This window comes from Thalassophryne amazonica, chromosome 18, assembly GCF_902500255.1.
Source record: "Thalassophryne amazonica chromosome 18, fThaAma1.1, whole genome shotgun sequence".
Lineage (NCBI taxonomy): Eukaryota > Metazoa > Chordata > Actinopteri > Batrachoidiformes > Batrachoididae > Thalassophryne > Thalassophryne amazonica.
This window is the reverse complement of record NC_047120.1, coordinates 60,731,581-60,743,686: the sequence shown is the minus strand read 5'-3', so window position 1 is coordinate 60,743,686 and position 12,106 is coordinate 60,731,581. Positions and strand designations below refer to the sequence as shown.

The 12,106-nt window shown below is 48.4% G+C and overlaps 1 protein-coding gene across 1 annotated transcript in view; it reads left to right on the top strand.

Moving 5' to 3' along the window:
- heatr1 (HEAT repeat containing 1) overlaps positions 1-11,226 on the top strand; it is an 82,405-nt gene extending 71,179 nt beyond the window's left edge. The window contains exon 45 of the mRNA XM_034193243.1: positions 11,131-11,226. Coding sequence (XP_034049134.1) covers positions 11,131-11,207 — 77 coding nt within the window. The 3' untranslated portion in view covers positions 11,208-11,226. The remainder of the gene's footprint in view (positions 1-11,130) is intronic.
- The last annotated feature ends 880 nt before the right edge of the window (positions 11,227-12,106 follow it).

Below are 12,106 nucleotides of genomic sequence, written 5' to 3'. Positions count from 1 at the left end.
ATCCAAGACAATCCCTCCACACCCAGAACCTTCAGCATTTCTGGATGGCTCTCATCAACCCCCGGGGCCTTGCCACTGCGGAGTTGTTTGACTACCTCAGTGACTTCCACCTGGGAAATTGATGAAAATCCTCCATCAGCTTCCAGCTCTGCCCCTACTATAGAGGGCACCGTCTCTATGCAGGAGTTACCCGAAGTGTTCCTTCCAGCGTCGGACTACATCCTCAGTTGAGGTCAACAAAGCTCCATCCTTACTATAGACAGCTTGGATGGCTACCCGTTTTCCCCTCCTGAGGTGCCTCACGGCCTGCCAGAAGCACCTTGGTGCTGACCGAAAGTCCTTCTCCATGGTTACTCCGAACTCCTCCCACACCCGCTGCTTTGCCTCCCCGACAGCAGAGGCTGCTGCCCTTCGGGCCTGTCGGTACCTTGCAACTGCCTCTGGAGTCCTCTGAGATAACATATCCCGGAAGGACTCCTTCTTCAGTCGGACGACTTCCCTGACCACCGGTGTCCACCACGGTGTTCGAGGGTTGAGGCACCTAAGACCTTCAGGCCACAGCTCCCCATTGTGAACAACTCTCCTTCATAAATATATATATATATATGTATACTCAACAAAAATATAAACGCAACACTTTTGGTTTTGCTCCCATTTTGTATGAGATGAACTCAAAGATCTAAAACTTTTTCCACATACACAATATCACCATTTCCCTCAAATATTGTTCACAAACCAGTCTAAATCTGTGATAGTGAGCACTTCTCCTTTGCTGAGATAATCCATCCCACCTCACAGGTGTGCCATATCAAGATGCTGATTAGACACCATGATTAGTGCACATGTGTGCCTTAGACTGCCCACAATAAAAGGCCACTCTGAAAGGTGCAGTTGTATCACACAGCACAATGCCACAGATGTCGCAAGATTTGAGGGAGCGTGCAATTGGCATGCTGACAGCAGGAATGTCAACCAGAGCTGTTGCTCGTGTATTGAATGTTCATTTCTCTACCATAAGCTGTCTCCAAAGGCGTTTCAGAGAATTTGGCAGTACATCCAACCAGCCTCACAACCGCAGACCACGTGTAACCACACCAGCCCAGGACCTCCACATCCAGCATGTTCACCTCCAAGATCGTCTGAGACCAGCCACTCGGACAGCTGCTGAAACAATCGGTTTGCATAACCAAAGAATTTCTGCACAAACTGTCACCGTGACGAGATCCTGAGGCCCATTGTTGTGCCATACATCCAAGAACATCACCTCATGTTGCAGCAGGATAATGCACGGCCCCATGCTGCAAGGATCTGTACACAATTCTTGGAAGCTGAAAATGTCCCAGTTCTTGCATAGCCAGCATACTCACCGGACATGTCACCCATTGAGCATGTTTGGGATGCTCTGGACCGGCGTATACGACAGCGTGTACCAGTTCCTGCCAATATCCAACAACTTCGCACAGCCATTGAAGAGGAGTGGACCAACATTCCACAGGCCACAATTGACAACCTGATCAACTCTATGCGAAGGAGATGTGTTGCACTGCATGAGGCAAATGGTGGTCACACCAGATACTGACTGGTATCCCCCCCAATAAAACAAAACTGCACCTTTCAGAGTGGCCTTTTATTGTGGACAGTCTAAGGCACACCTGTGCACTAATCATGGTGTCTAATCAGCATCTTGATATGGCACACCTGTGAGGTGGGATGGATTATCTCAGCAAAGGAGAAGTGCTCACTATCACAGATTTAGACTGGTTTGTGAACAATATTTGAGGGAAATGGTGATATTGTGTATGTGGAAAACGTTTTAGATCTTTGAGTTCATCTCATACAAAATGGGAGCAAAACTAAAAGTGTTGCGTTTATATTTTTGTTGAGTGTGTAAATTGTAAATAAAAACAGAATACAATGATTTGCAAATCCTCTTCAACCTATATTCAATTGAATACACCACAAAGACAAGATATTTAATGTTCAAACTGATAAACTTTATTGTTTTTGTGCAAATATTTGCTCAGTTAGAAATGGATACCTGCAACACGTTTTACAAAAAGTTGGGACGGGGCAAGAAAAGACTGGGAAAGTTGTTGAATGCTCAAAGAACACCTAATTGGAAACAGGTGAGTGTCATGATTGGGTATAAAAGGAGCATCCCCAAAAGCTTCAGCCATTCACAAGCAAAGATGGGGTGAGGATCATCACTTTCTGAACAACTGCATAAAAAAATAGTCCAACAGTTTAAAAACAATGTTTCTCAGTGTTCAATTGCAAGGAATTTAGGGATTCTATCATCTACAGTCAATAATATAAGTCAGAAAATTCAGATAATCTGGAGAACTTTCTACACGTAAGAGGCAAGACCGAAAACCAATATTGAATGCCCGTGACCTTCAATCCCTCAGGCGGCACTGTATTAAAAACCACCATTATTGAGTAAAGGATCTTACCACGTGGGCTCAGGAACACTTCAGAAAACGATTGTCAGTTATCACAGTTCATCGCTACATCTACAAGTACAAGTTAAAACTCTACCGTGCAAAGTGAAAGCCATACATCAACAACATGCCACCGCCTTCTCTGGGCCCAAGCTCATTTGAAATGGACAGACCCAAAGTGGAAAAGTGTGCTGTGGTCTTGTGAGTCCACATTTCGAATAGTTTTTTGGAAATCATGGATGTCGTGTCCTCTGGACAAAAGAGGCAAAAGACCGTTCAGCTTGTTACCAGCGCAAAGTTCAAAAGCCAGCATCTGTGATGGTATGGGGGTGTGTTAGTGCCCATGGCATGGGCAACTTACACATCTGTGATGGCACCATCAATGCTGAAAGGTACATCCAGGTTTTGGAGCAACACATGCTGCCATCCAAGCAACGTCTTTTTCAGGGACGTCCCTGCTTATTTCATCAAGACAATGCCAAGCCACATTCTGCACGTGTTACAACAGCGTGGCATCGTAGTAAAAGAGTGCGGGTACTAGACTGGCCTGCCTGCAGTCCAGACCTGTCACACATTGAAAATGTGTGGCGCATTATGAAGCACAAAATACGACAACGGAGACCCCAGACTGCTGAACAACTGAAACCGTAACATCAAGCAAGAATGAGAAAGAATTCCACCTACAAAGCTTCAACAATTAGTGTCCTCAGTTCCCAAACACCTATTGAGTGTTGTTAGAAGGAAAGGTGATGTAACACAGTGGTAAACATACCACTGTCCCAGCTTTTTGAAACGTGTTGCAGGCATCCATTTCAAAATGAGCAAATATTTGCACAAAACAATAAAGTTTATCAGTTTGAATATTAAATATCTTGTCTTTGTGGTGTATTCAATTGAATATAGGTTGAAGAGGATTTGCAAATCATTGTATTCTGTTTTTATTTACATTTTACACAACGTCCCAACTTCATTGATAAGCATTAGCATAACTTCCGCTTTTGTCAAAAGCTCATGTACATGCACACACAAAGCCTCCTGCAGACGCTGTTAAAACACAATTTCCACAATGTCCCAACTTCACTGGAATTGGGGTTGTATAAAAAAACAAAACAAATTGACACATGTTCCAGTAAAGTCTTTTTACAAACACAGAACTTTTTTGTTCTTGGATTTCTTTGTCCTTGAGGCAGAAGTGATGACTGTCCATCACATTTATTAAATGTTGTGACATCAAACTAGAAGTAAGATTTGATTAGCAGCTACTTGACTTCTGCTTTTGAAGGGTTGAATCTGGGTGACTGGACCTGTTAGGAAATGTGACCCAGTCACCACATACGCTCACAGTGACAGAGTGAAAACTCTTCAGAATATGTATTTAAATACAGAAATATAAAGTTAACTTAAGGTGTTAAAATTCACATTGTTAAAATTCACAAAGTGAGTGGGACTCTGTAGTGCAATGGTGCATCCCTTGTGCAAAGCATTCTGGGAAATAGCTCATGAAAATAAATAAAGATTTTGCCCCATTCCCCTTCACACCCCCACCCCCCAAAAGGTGGACACGAAGCTGTGCAGCTTTGAATAAGATTCTGAATTCAAACCTGTACAACTCATGACAAAAGACTTGAAACTTGACTTGGACTTGCAAAAAATAACTTGTGGACATCTTTGGCTAAAACTGACATTTGAATGCATTAAATATATGTTGCCCCCCATAGGACAAGGCACACTACTACATAATATTTTTTTTATCATTTTCATAAAGACGAGAGACTTTAAAATTCAGATAATAAAAATTTGTTGTCACACAAATGGAGCATTTTAAACACAAACATGAGAAAAATAAACCACACTTAAAAATATTAATGTCTGTCAAATGTACATCTTATCATTAAAAAGGCAACACTAAAATACCCTCGGCTCTATGAGCATCGTCGTCTTTATAATTTGTAGTTGTTTAATTGGTATAAGTGTTTATGCTTTGTGTTATCAGTGTATCATTGATACATTCACATCTGTATGTTTATATTGATGTTGCAGAATAAACTCAATCAATCAATCATAAACAATATTTTACGTTTTAACGGCATCTGCAGGAGGGTGTGCAGTTTCGCATACATGAACTTTTGACAAGAGCGGAAGTTAGCGTGCACGCTGATGTCCGCTAGATGTCTTGTAAATCGCTCCAGAGGTATTTCCACGTTACAAAAGCAGCGTTTTCAGTTTTAGAAGTGTTTATTTCTCGCTAGCCTTTACATACAGTAACACGGATATTTGCGATCGTAAAATCCAGCATTAACGTCCTCAAATCATCAGACACAACAGGGTTATTCCTTAATTCTAATCCAGTTCCACTGTTTGCATGGTTTATTTTTCTGTAAGTAATCCGACCTGGATCCGTGTTTTCAGCGAAAGATCGCGTTACCACTGAAGGCTACAGCTAAACCAGCATAATAATATAGTTTGATAAAACTGTTTTGCAGACTGTAGTTTTAGGGAAATGCTGCTAGATTCCTGGTCCCGAGTCATCAAATAATCACTGTAGTATTGTTTATTGGTTATCACAGCAGTAATTGCAATATTTACATCAGTCGGCGAAGCTTAATCAAATTCTGTGAGCAGACCCACAGATTTCTCCATCTGGTCAACTGCACGGAGTAATTCTGTATCGGAATCCACATCAATGCTTTCATATGACAGATTAAATTCACCCATTTCGGCATTTCTCTCAGTCTCAGCTGACAGCGCTATTCTTGACATCTTCCGACAACGCAGTCAGCGCGCGGATTAATGCATCACATGCAAAATGGTCAAATATTTTGCCACCATCAACGCTATAGTTTATGCTTGGAAATCTCACACTATTAACCAATCAGATTTGCGAAACAAATATAATTGGATTAGAACCCTGATTTCACCCCAATGTGAGGTCATTGAGACGTGGTGCTGGTGTCGTCACTGAGATGCAGTACTGGTGTCGTAATGTCACTGAGACGCGGTGCTAGTGTCCTCATGATGTCACTGAGACACAGTGCTGGTCCCGCCGTGATGTCACTGACAGGCGGGGCTGGTGTCGTCATGATGTCACTGACACTCGGTGCTGGTCCCGCTGTGATGTCACTGACATGCGGTGCTGGTGTCATTGTGATGTCACTGATATGCAGTGCTGGTGTCGTCTCATGATGTCACTGAGACGCGGTGCTGGTCTCGCCGTGATGTTACTGAGACATGGTGCTGGTGTCGTCATGATGTCACTGAGACGCGGGGCTGGTGTCGTCATGATGTCACTGACACTCGGTGCTGGTCCCGCTGTGATGTCACTGACATGCGGGGCTGGTGTCGTCATGATGTCACTGACACGCGGTGCTGGTCACGCCGTGATGTCACTGAGATGCGGTGCTGGTGTCATCCTGATGTCACTGAGTCGCGGTTCTGGTGTCATCGTGATGTCACTGAGACGCGGTGCTGGTGTCGTCATGATGTCACTGAGACGCGGTGCTGGTCACGACGTGATGTCACTGAGATGCGGTGCTGGTGTCGTCATGATGTCACTGAGACGCGGTGCTGGTCCCGCCGTGATATCACTGATATGCGGGGCTGGTGTCATCATGATGTCACTGACACTCGGTGCTGGTCCCGCTGTGATGTCACTGACACGCGGGGCTGGTGTTGTCATGATGTCACTGACACGCGGTGCTGGTCACGCCGTGATGTCACTGAGATGCAGTGCTGGTGTCGTCATGATGTCACTGAGATGCGGTGCTGGTCCCGCCGTGATGTTACTGAGACACGGTGCTGGTGTCGTCATGATGTCACTGAGACGCGGTGCTGGTCACACCATGATGTCACTGAGATGTGTTGCTGGTGTCGTCATGATGTCACTGAGATGCAGTGCTGGTCCCGCCGTGATGTCACTGACGCTCGGTGCTGGTCCTGCCATGATGTCACTGACACGCAGTGCTGGTGTCGTTGTGATGTCACTGATATGTGGTGCTGGTGTCGTCATGATGTCACTGAGACACGGTGCTGGTGTCGTCATGATGTCACTGAGACGCGGTGCTGGTCACACCGTGATGTCACTGAGATGCGGTGCTGGTGTCGTCATGATGTCACTGAGATGCGGTGCTGGTCCCACCGTGATGTTACTGAGACACAGTGCTGGTGTCGTCATGATGTCACTGAGATGCGGTGCTGGTGTCGTCATGATGTCACTGAGATGCGGTGCTGGTCCCGCAGTGATGTTACTGAGACACAGTGCTGGTGTCGTCATGATGTCACTGAGACGCGGTGCTGGTCCCACCGTGATGTTACTGAGACATGGTGCTGGTGTCGTCATGATGTCACTGAGACGCGGTGCTGGTCCCGCCGTGATATCACTGATATGCGGGGCTGGTGTCGTCATGATGTCACTGACACTCGGTGCTGGTCCCGCTGTGATGTCACTGACACGCAGGGCTGGTGTTGTCATCCTGATGTCACTGAGACGCGGTGCTGGTATCGTCATGATGTCACTGAGACGCGGTGCTGGTCACGGCGTGATGTCACTGAGATGCAGTGTTGGTGTCATCATGATGTCACTGAGATGCGGTGCTGGTCCCGCCGTGATGTTACTGAGACACGGTGCTGGTATCGTCATGATGTCACTGAGACGCGGTGCTGGTCACGCATTGATGTCACTGAGATGCAGTGCTGGTGTCGTCATGATGTCACTGAGATGCGGTGCTGGTCCCGCCGTGATGTCACTGACGCTCGGTGCTGGTCCTGCCATGATGTCACTGACACGCAGTGCTGGTGTCGTTGTGATGTCACTGATATGTGGTGCTGGTGTCGTCATGATGTCACTGAGACACGGTGCTGGTGTCGTCATGATGTCACTGAGACGCGGTGCTGGTCACACCGTGATGTCACTGAGATGCGGTGCTGGTGTCGTCATGATGTCACTGAGATGCGGTGCTGGTCCCGCCGTGATGTCACTGACGCTCGGTGCTGGTCCTGCCATGATGTCACTGACACGCAGTGCTGGTGTCGTTGTGATGTCACTGATATGTGGTGCTGGTGTCGTCATGATGTCACTGAGACACAGTGCTGGTGTCGTCATGATGTCACTGAGACGCGGTGCTGATGTCGTCGTGATGTCACTGATATGCGGTGCTGGTGTCGTCATGATGTCACTGAGATGCGGTGCTGGTCCCGCCATGATGTCACTGACACTCGGTGCTGGTCCTGCCGTGATGTCACTGACACGCGGTGCTGTTGTCGTCGTCATGTCACTGATGTGCAGTGCTGGTGTCGTCATGATGTCACTGAGATGCGGTGCTAGTGTCATCCTGATGTCACTGAGACGCGGTGCTGGTGTCGTCATGACGTCACTGAGATGCGGTGCTGGTGTCTTCCTGATGTCACTGAGATGCTGTGCTGGTGTCATCGTGATGTCACTGAGACGCGGTGCTGGTGTCGTCATGATGTCACTGAGATGCGGTGCTGGTCCCACCGTGATGTCACTGACGCTCGGTGCTGGTCCTGCCGTGATGTCACTGACACGCGGTGCTGGTGTCATCATGATGTCACTGACGCTCTGTGCTGGTCCTGCCGTGATGTCACTGACACGCGGTGTTGGTGTCGTCTTGATGTCACTGACAAGCGGTGCTGGTGTCGTCATGATGTCACTGACAAGCGGTGTTGGTGTCGTCTTGATGTCACTGACAAGCGGTGCTGGTGTCATCATGATGTCACTGACAAGCGGTGCTGGTGTCATCTTGATGTCACTGATATGCGGTGCTGGTGTCATCATGATGTCACTGAGACGCGGTGCTGGTGTCATTCTGATGTCACTAATACGCGGTGCTGGTGTCGTCGTGATGTCACTGAGATGCGGTGCTGGTGTCATCGTGATGTCACTGACGCTCGGTGCTGGTCCTGCCGTGATGTCACTGACACGCGGTGCTGGTGTCGTCATGATGTCACTGACGCTCTGTGCTGGTCCTGCCGTGATGTCACTGACACGCGGTGTTGGTGTCGTCATGATGTCACTGACAAGCGGTGTTGGTGTCGTCTTGATGTCACTGACACGCGGTGTTGGTGTCATCTTGATGTCACTGACAAGCGGTGCTGCTGTCGTCATGATGTCACTGACAAGCGGTGCTGCTGTCGTCATGATGTCACTGACAAGCGGTGCTGGTGTCGTCTTGATGTCACTGATATGCGGTGCTGGTGTCATCATGATGTCACTGAGACGCGGTGCTGGTGTCATCCTGATGTCACTGATATGCGGTGCTGGTGTCGTCATGATGTCACTGAGACGCGGTGCTGGTGTCGTCGTGATGTCACTGATACGCGGTGCTGGTGTCGTCGTGATGTCACTGATACGCGGTGCTGGTGTCGTCGTGATGTCACTGAGACGCGGTGCTGGTGTCGTCGTGATGTCACTGAGACACAGTGTTGGTGTCATCATGATGTCACTGACACGCGGTGCTGGTGTCGTCATGATGTCACTGAGACGCGGTGCTGGTGTCGTCATGATGTCACTGAGATGCGGTGCTGGTGTCATCATGATGTCACTGAGATGCGGTGCTGGTCCCGCCGTGATGTCACTGACGCTCGGTGCTGGTGTCTTCCTGATGTCACTGACACGCAGTGCTGGTGTCGTTGTGATGTCACTGATATGTGGTGCTGGTGTCATCATGATGTCACTGAGACACGGTGCTGGTGTCGTCATGATGTCACTGAGACGCGGTGCTGATGTCGTCGTGATGTCACTGATATGCGGTGCTGGTGTCGTCATGATGTCACTGAGATGCGGTGCTGGTCCTGCCATGATGTCACTGACACTCGGTGCTGGTCCTGCCGTGATGTCACTGACACGCGGTGCTGTTGTCGTCGTCATGTCACTGATATGCAGTGCTGGTGTCGTCATGATGTCACTGAGATGCGGTGCTAGTGTCATCCTGATGTCACTGAGACGCGGTGCTGGTGTCGTCATGACGTCACTGAGATGCGGTGCTGGTGTCTTCCTGATGTCACTGAGATGCTGTGCTGGTGTCATCGTGATGTCACTGAGACGCGGTGCTGGTGTCGTCATGATGTCACTGAGATGCGGTGCTGGTCCCGCCGTGATGTCACTGACGCTCGGTGCTGGTCCTGCCGTGATGTCACTGACATGCGGTGCTGGTGTCATCATGATGTCACTGACGCTCTGTGCTGGTCCTGCCGTGATGTCACTGACACGCGGTGTTGGTGTCGTCTTGATGTCACTGACAAGCGGTGCTGGTGTCGTCATGATGTCACTGACAAGCGGTGTTGGTGTCGTCTTGATGTCACTGACAAGCGGTGCTGGTGTCATCATGATGTCACTGACAAGCGGTGCTGGTGTCATCTTGATGTCACTGATATGCGGTGCTGGTGTCATCATGATGTCACTGAGACGCGGTGCTGGTGTCATTCTGATGTCACTAATATGCGGTGTTGGTGTCGTCATGATGTCACTGAGATGCGGTGCTGGTGTCATCATGATGTCACTGACGCTCAGTGCTGGTCCTGCCGTGATGTCACTGACACGCGGTGCTGGTGTCGTCATGATGTCACTGACGCTCTGTGCTGGTCCTGCCGTGATGTCACTGACACGCGGTGTTGGTGTCGTCATGATGTCACTGACAAGCGGTGTTGGTGTCGTCTTGATGTCACTGACACGCGGTGTTGGTGTCATCTTGATGTCACTGACAAGCGGTGCTGCTGTCGTCATGATGTCACTGACAAGCGGTGCTGGTGTCGTCTTGATGTCACTGATATGCGGTGCTGGTGTCATCATGATGTCACTGAGACGCGGTGCTGGTGTCATCCTGATGTCACTGATATGCGGTGCTGGTGTCGTCATGATGTCACTGAGACGCGGTGCTGGTGTCGTCGTGATGTCACTGATACGCGGTGCTGGTGTCGTCGTGATGTCACTGAGACGCGGTGCTGGTGTCGTCGTGATGTCACTGAGACACAGTGCTGGTGTCGTCGTGATGTCACTGAGACACAGTGTTGGTGTCATCATGATGTCACTGACACGCGGTGCTGGTGTCGTCATGATGTCACTGAGACGCGGTGCTGGTGTCGTCATGATGTCACTGAGATGCAGTGCTGGTCCCGCCGTGATGTCACTGACGCTCGGTGCTGGTGTCGTCATGATGTCACTGAGACGCGGTGCTGGTGTCGTCATGATGTCACTGAGATGCGGTGCTGGTCCCGCCGTGATGTCACTGACGCTCGGTGCTGGTGTCGTCATGATGTCACTGACGCTCTGTGCTGGTCCTGCCGTGATGTCACTGACACGCGGTGCTGGTGTCGTCATGATGTCACTGACGCTCTGTGCTGGTCCTGCCGTGATGTCACTGACAAGCGGTGTTGGTGTCGTCTTGATGTCACTGACAAGCGGTGCTGGTGTCGTCCTGATGTCACTGACAAGCGGTGTTGGTGTCGTCTTGATGTCACTGACAAGCGGTGCTGGTATCATTGTGATGTCACTGATACACGGTGCTGGTGTCGTCATGATGTCACTGAGACGGGGTGCTGGTGTCGTCGTGATGTCACATATGCGGTGCTGGTGTCGTCATGATGTCACTGAGACACGGTGCTGGTGTCGTCGTGATGTCACTGAGACACGGTGCTGGTGTCATCCTGATGTCACTGAGACATGTTTGTGTTGCAGATGAGTGCGAAGAAGTGGAGCAGCAGGTCCAGACGGTGTTCCAGGAGATGGAAAACATTTTGGGAAAACCTCTGTAAAGCTATTTCTGACCCTACAGATCCATCGCATTTTTAAACAGGAAGTCATTTTTTGTTCAGTGTCTCTCCCCCCTCGAGTTTATAATAAAACAATAAACCAGACATTCTGCTGTTTTTTTGTTTTGTTTTTTAGGAGATTTAAGCTTGTGTGATGTGTTAAAAGTCACTCTGGCATTTCTGCTCTCACATTAACGTTCTTCCAGGCTGTTAAGCTCTTATATAATCTACCTGCCATTGGGTGGGGTTTTTCCACAATTTTACCTGTACAGTTTTTCAGGAAAACTACGTGGTCACCAATGAAGTCCAAAGTGCAGCCACTGTTCACCGCTGAGGCCCAAGCATCCACCACTGAAATGTGCTGCATTCTGATTATGTAATGCAGGCATGAATAATGCTGCCCTAATTTCCGATTAGAATTCTCATGAATCCAGGGCTGCGTCAGACATTAAGAGCCTGCAACAATCCATGTGGTTATGAAAGTTTTGCTCACATGCAACTGACCGAGCTGCTTAGGGGAAAAGATCACAGCCATGTCATTAAGCAATGACTAACATGTTTTTGTCCAATCCTGTCACACAGCAGAATGTTAAGGTCAAAACACAGATGTCTAAGGATTGAACCTTGTGGAACTCCTGAAGGAAACTTTATTTGAAGCAGTCACATAGTACCTGACCAGAGTGAAGTTGGTTACCAGTTACTTACTTACTACAATGGATCCACAGCGATGAATAATATAGGAAACTGGACTGAAATAGCAAATTTTTGTCCAGTCCAGTCCAGACACTTATTCGGCTGAAAAAAATGGTTTATTTTTTGGTCAGAATGGCATTCATTTGGTCCAAGGAGATGATTAATATAAGTGAGTTTAAGTATCTCTGGGTCTTGTTCACGAGTGAGGG